The sequence below is a fragment of the Pteropus medius genome, unplaced genomic scaffold (assembly GCF_902729225.1).
Source record: "Pteropus medius unplaced genomic scaffold, Ma_sr-lr_union100, whole genome shotgun sequence".
In the NCBI taxonomy this organism is placed as follows: domain Eukaryota; kingdom Metazoa; phylum Chordata; class Mammalia; order Chiroptera; family Pteropodidae; genus Pteropus; species Pteropus medius.
The window spans coordinates 3,378,307-3,392,529 of NW_024349798.1; the positions used below are offsets into that span (position 1 = coordinate 3,378,307).

Consider the following 14,223-nt stretch of genomic DNA (forward strand, 5'->3'; position numbering starts at 1 on the left):
GGGAGTCCAGGACCTGGGGAGACAGAGGGTGGCTGGGGTCCTTCCAATCACCCCACAGACCCCCATTTCTGTTCAGTCATCTTTGTCTCTACTGCAGAACCCTCTCTACCACCTCGGCCCCTTTTAGCACTTGCACTTGATGCATCTGCAGGTTGCCAAGCACCCGGGGCATGTCTGGCTCTCCCAGCTATAAAAAGACACAGGCCAAAGGGCCAAAGTTCAGCTTGAGGCTCCACCCAACTCAGTGTCCTGGGGCCCCTCCCAGCCCCACTCCTGTATCTGGTGTATCCTGTATGTGGCTTTTCCAGCCCAGGACATCCTATCCCGAGTCCTTGGCCATAACAACACTCCCCCCTCCTCCCCGCCAGAGTCCTGCTGCTGCCTGCCATGTACCATAGTGGGGTCTTGTCCAGCCTTCGCATTCCTGATTCGTCCCCTCCCCCAGCACAAGGATGAGGGGGTGAAATGGATGAGGAGGTTTCCATCCCCTTTCCACCACCCCCATCAGCTGACTGTCTGAGGAAGGATCCTCAGCCCCAGAGTCAGGCAAATGTGGAGCTCATCTAACGATGGGCTGGGGTTCCGGTGGGAGGGGCGGAAGGAGAGGAGGACCAGCCAGGTCTGAGTGCTCTGTGGGCCCTGGGCCCCAAAGGTGAATGAGGACTGAAGGAGGCTTATGCCTGTCTAGCACCCATGAGGCCCCTGGTGGGCAGCCTGCTCCTCAGGAGAGAGGGGCCTGGGGCTGCCAGCAGCCACTAACTACCACCTCTCAAGCCCAAGTTGGTGGCCTATGGCCTCTCCCTCTATGAGGCCTCCTACATCTTTTGCTCAGCTGGCCAGCCTGCAGCTTCACGTGGCTCAGGACCTCAGCCAGCTTGCCAGGCTCTAGTGATTCCAGACTCTGCTCCTGCCAGGGCCCGGATGCCTCATTGCCCCAGAATCCTTGCTCAGGAGAGAGCAGCCATGGAAGCAGATGCTAGAGGAGGACCCAGGGAAGAGGTGGCAGTGATGGGGCCAGAGGGACTAGGCAGAAGCTTCTGGAGTGGCTGGAAGACATGCGGCAAGAAAGGAAGAGACTCAGAGTGGACTTTAGGGTAGGGCAGCCTGATGGCTCCAACCCATGGGGCGGATCGAGGCCTCTTGTGGAGTGAGCGTGGCCAAGCTCCACTTACGCCCTTGCCTGCAGGACTGGGTATGGCCCACTGACTTCTCCGTCACTGCCAGGCCCCAATTTCAGCCACATCTAAGTGTGAGGTGACACAATGGGGGTGTGGGGCTCCCCTGGGCTCTGATGCACATTAAGATATAGTATTCCTCCACCACCCAGCCCATTCCAGACAGATGAGAGGACACCAAGAGCCCCGGAAAATCAGCCCATCAGAACTGGACTGTGTGTCCATCCCAGGACATGACTCTCATCCCCACCCCATTTGTACCCCTGGAATTTAGCAAATTTTCTGCTAGAATCAGCTCTGAGAGGGACGGCATCTGCATTTGACCCCTGGCCTCCCCTGTATCCAGCCCAACACCCAGTAGGTGCTTTGCAAATAACTCTACAGCCCTTTATTAGCAGGATAATCGCTCAACCAGGAGGAAAACTCCATCACGCGCAGAGGTGCTCCGCCTCCCCCCGCTGCCCCTGCCAGCATGCCCATGCCTATGGTCTTCATCCCAAATTTCTTGTGTGAACATTCGGTCTGTGCCAGTCCCCTCCAGGGCAGGCTCCGAGTCCGTCTCGTTCCTGCCACACCTCTGGCACTCAGCTCAGCATCTGCACACAAGTCAGTGCTCAATCACTACATATTGTCAGTACTCAAGCACTGCTGGCATCCATCCTCAGCTGTGAGGGTAAGTTTGGGCTGGGGGTGTCCGGGGAGTGAGTGCCAATGAAGGGTTGGGCGTGACGTGGGGGCTTCTCTGCAGCAGTTAGAGCTCGGTGGTTGGCTTGACCAGGTGGCCACTGAAGGTGATGTAGAGGTCCCCACGTTCTCCATAAATGGCATTATCGCGGTCACGCTGGAACATGCGCACCCAGACAGTGTCACCAGCAGCCAGCGGCAGTAGCAGGCTCTGAGTCTGCATGACGCTGCGCTCACTGGGCTGTGCATACAGCACGGCTGTGGCCTGCTTGTTGCACATGATGTGCAGGTAGGTCTCCTTGTAATTCCAGGTATGCACGGTGAGGCTCAGGAAGTACACACCGGGCACAGCACAGAAGAAGTGGCCAGAGGCCAGGTCGAAGGCGCTATCCAGGTTCACCAACTCCGTGTCGAAGGGCACGGCCTGAAAGGCATCAGCGCTGTGCAGCCCCTCACGCCTGCCCACAGAGAATGCAGCGTAGGCACGATGGCATGGAGCACCTGGTGGCCCCACCTGTCCCTTCTGGCCCTTGCGGCCCTGGAGGCCCCGGAAGCCTGGTGGGCCCTCCTTTCCGCTCCTACCAGAGCGACCTCTGACCCCTGCCTCTCCCTTCTCACCTGCAGGGGAGCAAGCAGAAGCCTCTGGTCAAGGCTTGGGATCCACTTGCTGGCCATGTGGCCTTGCAAGTGACCTCACCTCCCCAAACCTCAGTTTCTTTGTCTGTAAGGCAGGTGCTAACCCACCCCTCACACAGGGCAATGAACCACAACCCAAAGTTGTTCTGGGGCCTGTGCAGATTGTCATGTGGGGACCAGCAGGACAGTGGGAATGACTGGGGTCCAGGCAGTTGCCAAAGGAAAGGTCCGAACTGGGCTTTGAAGGACGAGGGGCCCAGGAAGTTGGTACCCAAATCCAACCTTCATGAGGCTGCTGTCCAGTCCCCCAGGGTGAGGCCTTCTTGAACTCATCCTCTCTTGTCTTCTCCCAAGGGGTACCCAGGCTTCCCTTCCCTACTTTCTGTGGGAGCTGGGCCTGGGAGGGTCACTGCAGAGCAGGTGAGCAGGATTAAAGGGAGTCTCAAGTCCTGCTCTCTTCACTGCCCCGTCTCCAGGCCACTTTGCTTCCTGCTTGAGAGGGTGGCTGGGGGGCAGACGGCCTTGACAAAGCTGTCAGGGGCAAAGAGTCACAACTCTGAGTGTCCCATCCAGGCCCCATGTACCTTCCCAGAGCTATTCCGACTAACTCAAGGCCTCGGGGCTTTGACTTGCTCTCCTGTTCCCTCTTCCCTATTCCCCTCAGTGTGGATGTCCCTATGGGGTGTCCCTGTGGGGACAGGGGACAAGGTGGGACCACACCTCTCCATGACACTCACCTTTGAGGATTGAGATGTCGATGGTGGGCCGAATGCGGGGCAGCTGCACCCACTCCCCATCATTTTCAGGGGCGTATGAACCAGGGGCAGCCGGGGGCCAGGCTGGGTGGCAGCAGTGCACGCATTGCCGCCGCGGCAGCCCCAGGCTGGGCCAGGTTCCTGCAGGCAGCACCAAGAGAAGCAGGAGGGCAGAGGCTGCCATCTGGGCCAGAGCCTAGAAGATGGGAAGAGGAGGGGAGGACGTCTGAGCAGGAGATGCCCTTCTGAGCTCCAGACTTCACAGCAGGCAGCTCTGCCCCTTTGTCTGGGGAGACGGAAGATGGGACCGTGTGGAATACACAGCTGGGTCCTTTGAGGTGCTGTAGTGGGCAGGGCCAGAGCCTCATCCGGAACCAGACAGAGTGCCTGGTACACCCCTCTGTGATGTTCAGCCCCTGCCCCTGACGAAGGATCTCCATCCCTGAACCTGGATGTGCCCTCGGAATCCTCCTCAACCACTAATCCAATGGGCCGCACAGGAGACAATTCACACCTGCCCTCCCAGAGCCTCCAGCAAGAGTGGCTGAGGCAGCCCCGCCCCATCTAGGCTTCTTTTCAGGGGCTGTTCCTTCTGTGGGCTCCTACCCATCCTGGGGTTTTAGCTCTGGGCTGTAGCAGGCACCCTAACTGCCTATAGTCAGGGATTCTTGGACCCTAAAGCCCTCATGGCTGGGGACCCCACACCTGGCAGATGCAGGGGTAGCTGCCATGGCCAAGGGGACTCTGAATCAACCCTCTAAGTCCCCCGCCCTCCTGTGGCCAGGCAGAACCCTTGGGGAGGGGCAGCTTTGAAGAGTAGTGCCTCGCCCCATAAGGCTGGGCCTGGATCCCAGGTTGGGTGGGGCCTTCGTGAGACAGTTTCTGCCTGCTGCTTAGCCGGGCAGAGGGCGGACACCAGGAGAACTGAGATCCCAGGAGAAGGAGGGAGAGCAACTTAAGAGGCTACCCATGTGAACCCCTCCCACCCCGATGCGGAAAGGATGATCTTCAACCCTCGCTAGTCCTGGGCCTCCTGCCTCCACACCCCCTCCCCCAAAATACCCTGCATGATACTTGGCCTATCTATTCTAGGTGGGAGCACCACTTCCTGGTTCAACCAGAAGCTGCTGGGGGCTCCTGGGTGAGCCCTGCATGCCCAGAAGACAGTCTGGGCTGAAGCCTCCCTCCTGCTGGGGTCTAAGGATAGCACAGACCCCTGCAAGCCCAGCCTGCTCAGGGGGGCTATGAAGACCACCCCCCCACACCCCGATCCCTGTTACCATTTCACCGTCGAGCGCTGCTGCCTGTCTGGACGTCTCCAGCATCACTGCCCCAGCAGCCTGTGAAAGAGCCCTTTCATGCCTGCCCCAGGCGCCCACGGCTTCCTCTGGGCCATCCAAGACCAACAGGCCTCAGGCCAGCTTCAGAGCTCCCGGCAGGAGGATCACAGGGCCCTGCTGTCCACTTCCAGCCTGCCCTCCACAGCCAGCCTGCCCTTCACTCACCACCACCAAAGGGTCTGCATAACCTTGCCGTGTAGGCTCCAGAGTTCTTCTGCCAGACCTATGCCGTGGTATGACCCTGGGGACCTGGAACTTCTGGGACTGGTGAGTTGTGGGATGGTGCCATGGGCCTCCTCCATCTGGGGTACAGTGACTTGGATGGGGAATTGGGGAGGCTGGGAGGAGACTGGTCAGGGGCTGGAGGCCAAAGTGGCAGGGGGAGGGGGGCAGACCATGGCCACCGTGCCTGTGACCGGCCCACCTGGTAACTGTGACACCTCCTGTTTCTGACTGGGAAGTGAGGACTGGGGCTGGTGGACGAAACCCGGGAGAGCAGCGTCTGGCCAGGCCCGTGGTGTCTGCTCCCTCTTCCCCTGTGACCTCTCAGGTCATGGTGCCCAGCAGAGGAAGAAGCTTGCTGTAATACCCTGTTGGGGGGCCTCTTGACATCATTTCAGCCTTCCAGTGGATAAGGGTTGTGTCCCCATTATGCCCACCAGCGGGAATGACTCATAGGGCCCCCCTCCCAGGCAGTAGCAGGCAGGGGCTTTGCCCACTGTGAGCCTAAAGCTGAGCCCACACCAGGGTCTGTCTTCATCCCTGTTCTGGGTCTGGAAAGCTGGGCACTGGGCCTAGGGGAAGAACTTGGCACCTTTGCCTCTGGACCTGGGAACATGCAATTTCTGGGAAACATACCCACACACACCAAGCCAGGCCACTTGTGGGGGAGGCATCAGCCATGGCCTGGGGAACAGGCAGGCTGTGGGCAGCTGGTGCTGGCTCACCCATTTCTGCTATTCCAGGCCCAGCCACAGGTCTGGTTCTCCCCCTAGCTCCCCCACACCAGCTCTCCTCACTGATAACCAGAGAGGGATAGGATAGGATAAGGAGAGAAGACTGAGGTGGCCCTGCCTGTGGCGAGGGGCTTCTTGTGCCAGGCTAAGGGTGAATGGAGCTGGTAAAGACTGTGGGCAGGGGCTATGCCAGCTGGAGCCAGTTCCCAGACTGGCCCTACCCCCCAGAGATGACAGCTCACACTCCAGCAGGCCCAGCAGCACCCTTAGGGGATAGCTGTCTTCGCCCCTGGTTGGCGAGTGGCACAGACAGAGGGCATGTGAAAAGACCCGAGATCCTGAGCCCTGACTCACTGTCCTGCGGCCCCTGCAGCCCCCGTGCCTTGTGATTTGGCTCTGAGACAGTGGGCAGCTTGGCAGGCGACATTCAGGGTGGTGAGCAGCCTGGGCCCCTGCCTCTCACCACCACATCCTAGCTGAGCTGGTGGACCCAGGGAAGGCCAGGGGCTCCTCTCTGCCATCCCATTATTGCTTCTGGGGCTCCCAGGAAAAGGCAGACAGACACCTGAGCTCTGCTACTCTCTGCATCTGAGCCTTGATTTCCCACCTGTAAATGGGCACCGATGGGCTCAGAATGTTGGGAGTATCCCCTCTGCTAGATGGACATGGGTGAAGCACAGCCAAGGGGGCACGCTGTAGGCTTCACCATGCTGCAGGCCTGGTGTCCCTCCCCGTGCCTCCTGCTGTCCACTCCCTATTGCCAGCAGGCAGAGCAGCCCTCCAAAAGAGATGGGCATTCACTGAGCATCCCCTTGGGGGAGGGAACAGTATGTTAAATGTGCCTTGCATTTAAGTTGCCTCTGGGAACTGAGCTGGGGTACGATGCTGGAGTGGGCCGGAAGGCAGGGCTCTGAGCAGAGGTGGTCAGCAAACACCAAGGGTGACTCAGCAGGTGGCAGGAGAACGAGGCTCCTGGACAGAAATAGCCATCGCTTGGACATGCCGCCTGGTATCTCCGTGACGACGGGAGCATGGCTGAGCCTCGTGGCCCCACAGGGTCAGCCACCCACCCTTGCAGGGACCAAATCCCTGCTGATGGCAACTGGCCATCCTGGGCCTGCCAGAGAAGCTAATGCTCCTTTGAGCCTCGGGGTATTTGATGTGTGGCCTGGAGTCACCGCTCAGCTCCAGGGTCTGGTCATTGGTCTCTACAACTGTGGCCATCAGAGAACTATAGACAATGAAGCCCAGCCAGGCGGTCCCCTAGGGCCATGCCCACCGCCCTCCCTGCCTAGTACCATTACCAAGCTTTAGAGATAATAAGCTTTGCACAGCCCCTCTCACTTAGCTCCTATCAGCTTCCACTCTCTGGGGGGCCTGGATGAGGAGACCCTTAGCACCAATGGGAACACTGCCTCTGCTGTGGGGCAATGATAGAGGTCTGAGTGGCAGGAGTGCTCACAGCAGGAGTTATTATCTCCCAGTCCTAATGGACATGTCCCTGGGAGTCCTGTAGATGAGCTGCTGGTAGGGAAGAAACAGCAGCCAGGAGTTCATCTGTGGTGGGGTACGGGGGCATAGCGAGAGGGGCCTCACTGCCACCTGCCCCTCCACAAAAGTGCCTGGTCCTCCCTGGGGACTGCGTTTCTGCCCGAGACGTGGGCACAGGGTGCAGGGTGGTATGGCATTAGGTGAGCAGCAGGGGCTCTGTGGTCTCCACCAACCCACACATTTGACTCACTCACACTGGCTAGGGAGGGGGCTAACGAGAAGACTGCCCATGTGAAGGTGGCCAAGGTGTCTGGGTGTGGAGGCCCTCCCTAACCTGGACTCCTCCACCCCAGTTCAGGGCCTGCCCTCCAAGGTGCCCACCCTGTGCCAAGTGAGAGTGGCAGAGAGAGGTCCCATGGGTTTCCCAGGTGGTCACTATCCCCAGGCATGGGCTGGTGCCCTGAAGGGGCGTTGAGGTGCTGCATGGATGCCCGCAGCCCCCCGGGCCAAGTCCCTTAGGGGAGAGCCAGCCGGGCCAGCAGTGTGTTCTGACACCTCTGCCCCAGGTTCACTTCCCACTAATGAGAGGAGAGCCAGCCAGCCAGCCTCGCCTTGGCAGTGTCCAGGGCACATGAAAGAAAAAAAGCAGGTTATCACTGTGGTGATCGGAGGCTATGATGACTAGTGTGGCTTCTGTAGGACGGGAGGTGATACTTCTTCTAAAGTATTCTGCAGGTGACCCAGGTGGACAGAGAAACCCGTCTGTGCCTTGGGTGTGGGAGAGGGGCTTGGAGCGGGGGAGGGGCCGGAACTCCAATGGTCTGCTTGAGCCATGAGGTGGGGCTTCTACCATCCTTGACTGACCCCTCTCCCCTGGTGGTAACTGGGAGCACATTGAGCAGGAAGAACTGCCCTTGCAAATGCTCTGAGCCCTCGCCTCCCAGGGGCTAAGACAATAGGGTCCATAGGCAAAGCCCACTTGCCCAGGCAGTGGCATCTAGACTCCATCCTGAGCACAATGCCACAAGTGTAAAGCTAACAGACTCTTTATTTGAGGGTTGGAGGACAGGACCCTGCCCGAGTCTGGCCAAGGCCAGCAGGCCTGCCCCGTTGTGGTGCTAGCCCTGGTCACTGGTAGCCAGCCAGCTGGAGGATGGTGGGGTATCGGGCACGGTGGGTCATGCACTTCTGGCGGTCAATGAAGAGGCTGTTGGTTTTGACGGCGATGTCCTTCTCCAGGCTCATGCGTGTGTCTTCCAGGTTGCGCAGTGACTGCTCTGCTTCTAGAAGCTTATCCTTCAGTGCAGCAAGGGACATGTTCAGCTCTTCCACCTCATTCACCAGCCTGGGGGATTTGGGGGAGGGAGGTGTAAGCTGAGTTGTCACGAGAACACTGAGCTTTTGGGTTGGGAGGGGTGAGGCTGGAGATTCAAAGGATGAGAATCCTGGTGAGGGGTCCCAGCCAAGATGCTCAGCCATAAATGGACCCCAAAGTTCCCAAAGGGAAGCCCAGCAACAGAGCTGGAGTGGGCTGGGGCCAGGGCTTCACTCAAGGCCCAAGGGCTCCCCAGTTCTATCTACTCTTGGCATTTGAAAGCAGGATAGAGTGAGGCCCCAAGTTTCCCAAATGAATCAAGGGACAGGGAAGGAGAAATGCCAAGGTGGGCTTAGTTCTGCTCACAACGGCAGCTGGGCACTCAGTAAGTTAGAAAAACAAAAACCATGATCCCACCAGTGGCTTCAACCCAGGACATGAGTCCACCACGACATTAGAGGTATAGACAGCTTCATGATGCCGGTGGACTCAGACCCCCAAATTCCTCACGGGGAAGGCTGTACAGCATGAGTTGAAGTGGGAAGTGCCCTACTGTCCTTGGCACTTGAAGCCCTGACAGTCAGTGCTCCCCAAAGCCTGTCCAACAATGTCGGATGGGAATGGGGAAGTGCAAATGCCTGCTTGTGTGAGCTGCACCAGCATGAGGTCCTGGTGTCTTCTCAACACATTTTCAGGATGCTGTGTATAGTGGGGGTTGTTCATGGGGGTCCCAGAGGCTGAAGGAGGCCTGGAGGCAGGTGGACAGCACCTGGGTGGGGGGAGGGCCAGCACCTGGCGGGGGCAGTCACCTGGCCTACCCCAGGTTCGTACCTGAACTGGGCGGTATCTCGGCATAGCTCCACGTTGGGCCTGTGTGAGCGCTGATACAGGCGAGTCTGAGCTACCTTCAGAGGCACCTCCTTGTCCTTGATGGCCTGCTTCAACGCTGCCACATTATGCTCCTGGTCCGTGATCTCACGAAGCGTCTGCACACAGGACAGTCCCCATGGGCCCCGGGAAACGCAGGCTGCCAGGATGGACCTGGCCTCCTCCCTGAGCCCTGGGCCTATGTCCAGCGAGCAGTCTGTCTGCTGGCTCTGGAGGAAGCATGGAGGCAAGGAGGACGTGCGCGGCTACCTTGGCCCTTCCAAAGGCACCCAGGCGGCTGGGGTGAAACAGCACGCCGGTTGTCCTGCAGCTCTGGTCTGAAAGCCCTCCAGTCCTGGTGGTCACTAGCCCCCAACCCTGGCCAAGAACGGGCGAGACTTGGAGGCAGCAAAGGCCACCCTGAGAGCTGGGAGTCAGAGCCCTGCCAGGCCTGAACTACCTCCTCCCACCTTCCCTCTTGCTCACACCTGACAGCCCCCCTGATCAGTGGCAATAGACCAGGGTGGCAATGCCAGTAGACCACTTCCAATGTCACCTGGATTTTCACGGGCTAAATGAGGGTCCAGGGAGAAGTGGGGGCCCTGCCTTTGGGGTCCTTCAGGATGAGAGAGGAAGAAAAGAAAAGGGGGAGGAGCAAGGCCAGGTAGTGACCAGGGCATAGTGGCGACAGGAGGGGGAGTGAGGGGTCACAGGGGCCTGGTCTCTCTTTAGTTATGGGTTCCGAGACCCCAAGACCAGACTGGGAGTGCTTGGATGTGTCCTGGGCGAAGCTTCTGTGAGCCCGAACCCACCTTCTGCAGGTGATGCCCCAGTTTGTGACGTGCATCCTCCAGCTCCTCACAGCGGCGCCCGAAGGCCAGGTTCACGGCGTCACACTGCAGCCGCAGGTCCTCGGCAGTGTCTCGCAGGATGCAGTCAATGAGCCCCCTCAGGTTGACCGAGGCCAGGCGCTCCCGCTCTGCGCGGTGCAGGTTCTCCTGTGTGAACTTGGCCCACGACTCGGGCGTGGAGGCGCTGCGGGTGGGCAGCGGGCCAGCACCGCGGTCGGTGGGGGCACCTGCCAACGGCTCCTGTTTCCACCAGGCCTTCCCCGCGCCCCCGCACCCTCGTGTCCTCGGCGCCCCAGCACTAACAACCACCCCTATAGGCTCCAGCGCCGCCTCGCGACCCCGCGCCCCTTACGTCCCCGGTATCTCCTGCGACCATTACCCCAGCTCTGCACCGCGCCCTTCAGCGCCGCCTGGAGCTTCACTGTGTCTCCTGCGCCGCCCAGGGCTGCGCTACGATGGGCGAGGGCCTAGCGCCCCTACCGGCCGTGTATGGAACTGCAGGTCAGTCGTCCGCGTCTGGTACCCTTGCCCTCTGCTTGCGGGGATCCCCCATCCCTGGGTCCTGTCGCCCTGTGCAGCCCCCCGCCGCTCTGGTGAACTGTGTGGGGCTGACACTTGGACAGGGGTCCTAATCGCTGCCCATCACTAGGAGCAGAGAGCTGCAGGAGGGCGGGCCATCGGTGGTGAGGGCCTCAGAGGCCAGTGGGGCTGTAGAGGACCCGCAGCAGAGAGACCAGCAGCCCCAGCAGGACCTGGGGAGAGGGAGCTGTGAGGGCAAGGGCTGGGAACGGGGGAGTGCTGGGACAGTGTGTTTGCGGGCAGGATCCCTTGGTGAGGCTGGGGGGGGCCCACCTCTCCTCGAACTTGGTGGAGTGCGGGTGGAACTGCACCTCGGTGCTCTGGTTGTGGTAGCGGGCGCAGGTCTCATCGATGTTGTAGGCCTCCACCTTGTCAGACCAGTCCATCTCACACCTCTCCTTGTGCTCCCGGTTCATCCTGGGGGCAGCGGACAGGGCCTGCATTCGCACAGAGGGTGGTGGGGAGCTGGGCCCGCCAGAGTGTTGGGCAGGTCAAACCCCAGCAGCAGGCATATTTCATCTGCCCAGCATTGGGTGCCCCAGATGTCCAGGCCCACCAAGCCAGCAATGTCCAGGAGCAGCTGTCCCTCCCCCCCCCCCCCACGCGGTGGTGGACACCCAGGTCCCCCAGGCCATGCAGGAATCTGCTACCTCCCACTACCACCTGGTACTCTGGCTTATGTTCCTTGCTATGACCTAGGGCAAGCCCCCTAACCCTGAGCCTCAGGGCCTGGTCACCCTGACTTTCTGCCAAAAGCCAGGTTGAGTGGTGTGTACACGGGTCATCCCATGGCCTGGAAACCCACCGAATCTGGGACACGGCCTGCATGATAGTCCTTTTCAGCAGCTCCTGAATGTTCCGGATGAGCTCGGCCTCCTGGGGGAGAAGACCCCATCCTTGGTGAGACTCTGATGGTGGGGCTCCTGTGGGCCCGCAGTCAGCCCCTTAAACACCCAGAAGGAACTGAGATTTGGGGAGACACCCGGAGATGTTGGAGGCTCAGCTGGCACTTGACCCCTAGCTAGGGGGCGATGGGCCTTGTTACCTTGGTCTCTTTCCTAGAAAATGAGGCATGAGCCCTCCTTCTCCTTATCGGGTTTATTCTGGGCTTTTGAACATTCTGTTCAGTGTGGTGCATGGGGTCTTTTCCTCTGGGGGCTTTTACTGGGCTTCTGAGAGGAGGGTCATCCAGCGGCAGCTCTCACTTGTCCGGCACCCAGCACCCCCTGATTTCTGGAGGCTGTCCCCGTAGCCTGTCCAGGGCACTGAGGGCTCCAGCCTGCCCACTGGCCCCTGGACAGCCAGGCCAACAGCCTTCTGAATGGGGTTGCCCCTTGGGGCCGTGGGCACAGAGAGGCCTTTTCCACAGAGAACGCAGGGGGTTCCCCACCTTTCTTTGTGCTACCTCGACAGCTTCGTTTTCTGTGTACAAATAACCGTTTCCCCTGATTTGAATTTTCACCCCCAATCAGGCACTAAACATACATGTGTCCAGGTCTGTCTCTTGGTCTGTGTCTCCATCTGTGCAGCACAATAGTAGTCCATGCACTTCTGGGCAAGGGGTCTTGGCTCAGGGCAGAGGGGCTACACCCCAAGGGTGGGCAGGAGGGAGAGGTGAGAGACTCAAGCTTCTGGCCTGATCTTGGAGACGGGTGCAGGGGATGCCTTGAGCCCCTGGCTGAGCTGCCTGTTTTCCCAAATCTCTCATGCATGCCTATGGCCTGCAGCCTGTTCATAGGTGAGGTTCCCAAGCTCTGAGAGGTTTGGGAACTCTGCACTACCAGTATCAGGGGCCTAGACTGAGTAGCCCCCCTGATCTTTATGGGACTACCCCAGGACAGGTCCTTCCAGGTTTGGATTGGAGGCTCCCTGTGGGATGAATGTGGCCTCCACCCCATTCTCATCCTATCCACCCCGTACTACTGGCCTGTGCCTGGATTTTCACCACAGGTTTCCAGCGGAGTTCCTATGGTGGGCTCAGCCTCTGGGAGCTCAGGGTCAGGCTTAATTTGCATGATCAGGTGACCTGAGGGGCTACCCAGAGAGTACCAGAACTTGAAGTGACCAAGGGACTGCCCAGTGAGTGCAGGTGCCACCAGGACCTAACCAAGAAGGGCTTCCTGGCCCTGCACATACCCCAGACCTCAAGCGCTGCCCCTGGGATTCAGCTCAGGTTTCTCCCCATCCCTGGGGTGTGTGTGGAGGGGTGTTAGGGCTTGTGGGGTGTACTGGCTGGGCCTTTCCCTGCCTCAGTGGCCTCTTACTGTCTCATCCTCAGGCAAACATCTCCAACACACATCCCAATTGTAAATCCTGTCATGGCCTGTGCCCTGCTTCACCCCCAATGTGAACCATAATGTGGGGTGGACAGTGCAGGGGCCCTAGACATGCAGTTGGAACCAGTGGACAAGCCCCAAGGTTTAGGTCCAGCCCCCATATGTGCTTGAGCCCACATGCGGCCCCCAGGCTATGGTGCCCTTAACCCAGCATGCTGTACAGCGACAGCGCCTCCCCATAGAGTGACCCTGCCACCAGCCTGAGGCTGCCTCAGCATCTAGGACCCAGGATTCAGTTCTGGCCCTTGATCTACAAACAGCCAGCTTCTCTGCCTGTGTGTGCAGAGGGACATGGGCACGAAAGCCTCTGCCAACCCATGTCATGGGGTCACGCTGTGTCTACCCTCGGGCCCCTGTGTAGGTCATGCTCCCTGCAGAAACTTAAGGGTGGCCCAGGTCTGCCAGCCCCTGGGAGCCAAATGGGCCCACACCTTCAGCAGCTCCATCTCCACGTAGTCACGCACGAGGTCAGGGTGCTGGCGGCGCTCTCGGCACTGCAGGTTGTCACTGGCGATGGAGAAGGGCACGGCTGTGGCATCCAGGGCACGTTCTATTCGCTGCTTCTGGGCCAGCAGCAGGTCAGTCTCAGCACCCAGCTCGCCCACCTCATGCTGCAGCTCTGACTTCCAGCAGTGCATGTCCTGTAGGCGCTCGCCCACCTTCCGGGTCGAGTCCGCCTGGGTTCTCTGTGCCAGTGCCTCTGTCTCAGCGGCCAGCTGCCGGCTCTCATGGCGCTGCCGCTCCGAGTGATCGCGGTCAGCAAAGGCCTGGTGGTAGCGAGCGTAGCAGTTCTGGAACCATTCATCCACCAGGTACTTGGCCGTGCGGAAACCGCTGGTGGCCAAGCCTGAGGACGTGTAGGCACCTGTGTTGCGGGCCACATCGTACAGCTTGGGGGGCAGCTCGCATGCCGGTATTGTCTGTGGGGCAGGCTGCTTGGTCAGGAGCACGTCTGTCTGTGCCATGGTGCCACCAGCCCAGGTACAGGTTGGTGGGTGGGGCACTTGCCACAGTCAGCAGGGCAGCTCTGGCCACTCTGTCCCCAGAGCAGAACGTCTCCTGGTCTCCTAGTGACAGGTATAGGCCAAACCCTCTTGTTGCTGGGCAACAGGAACCCCTCCCTCAGTGGCTTTCTTAAAGGGCCAGGCAGGCCTCAACCCTACCCATCCTGGGCTGTGTCTGGCTAGAGGAGGCATTGCACCTGGGACCGGAAGCCCGAGGCCAGGCCCTATCGTCTC

The 14,223-nt window shown here is 59.8% G+C and overlaps 2 protein-coding genes across 2 annotated transcripts; both read right to left on the reverse strand.

Moving 5' to 3' along the window:
• Positions 1-1,926: 1,926 nt before the first annotated feature.
• Positions 1,927-3,434, reverse strand: LOC120620541 (complement C1q tumor necrosis factor-related protein 8-like). Its single transcript, XM_039885602.1, has 2 exons — positions 3,233-3,434; positions 1,927-2,477 (listed from the first exon to the last, which is right to left on the reverse strand). Exons 1-2 carry the CDS (start codon positions 3,432-3,434, stop codon positions 1,927-1,929), a joined length of 753 nt encoding a protein of 250 aa, XP_039741536.1.
• Positions 3,435-8,087: 4,653 nt separating this feature from the next.
• Positions 8,088-14,004, reverse strand: TEKT4 (tektin 4). The gene is made up of 6 exons (XM_039885603.1): positions 13,417-14,004; positions 11,455-11,525; positions 10,923-11,066; positions 10,032-10,254; positions 9,184-9,338; positions 8,088-8,382 (listed from the first exon to the last, which is right to left on the reverse strand). The coding sequence occupies exons 1-6, from the start codon at positions 13,948-13,950 to the stop codon at positions 8,166-8,168; spliced, it is 1,344 nt and encodes a 447-aa protein (XP_039741537.1). The 5' UTR covers positions 13,951-14,004; the 3' UTR covers positions 8,088-8,165.
• Positions 14,005-14,223: the final 219 nt, after the last annotated feature.

Excerpts from the sequence above, each read along its gene's own strand:
- TEKT4 (XM_039885603.1), bottom strand. The coding sequence starts at position 13,950 with ATGGCACAGACAGACGTGCTCCTGACCAAGCAGCCTGCCCCACAGACA. Across the intron at positions 11,067-11,454 it reads CAGGCCGTGTCCCAGATTCG|GATGAACCGGGAGCACAAGG; the intron begins GTGGGTTTCCAG and ends CGCTGCCCCCAG. Across the intron at positions 8,383-9,183 it reads CGAGATACCGCCCAGTTCAG|GCTGGTGAATGAGGTGGAAG; the intron begins GTACGAACCTGG and ends CAAATCCCCCAG.
- LOC120620541 (XM_039885602.1), bottom strand. The coding sequence starts at position 3,434 with ATGGCAGCCTCTGCCCTCCTGCTTCTCTTGGTGCTGCCTGCAGGAACC. Across the intron at positions 2,478-3,232 it reads CGACATCTCAATCCTCAAAG|GTGAGAAGGGAGAGGCAGGG; the intron begins GTGAGTGTCATG and ends GCTCCCCTGCAG.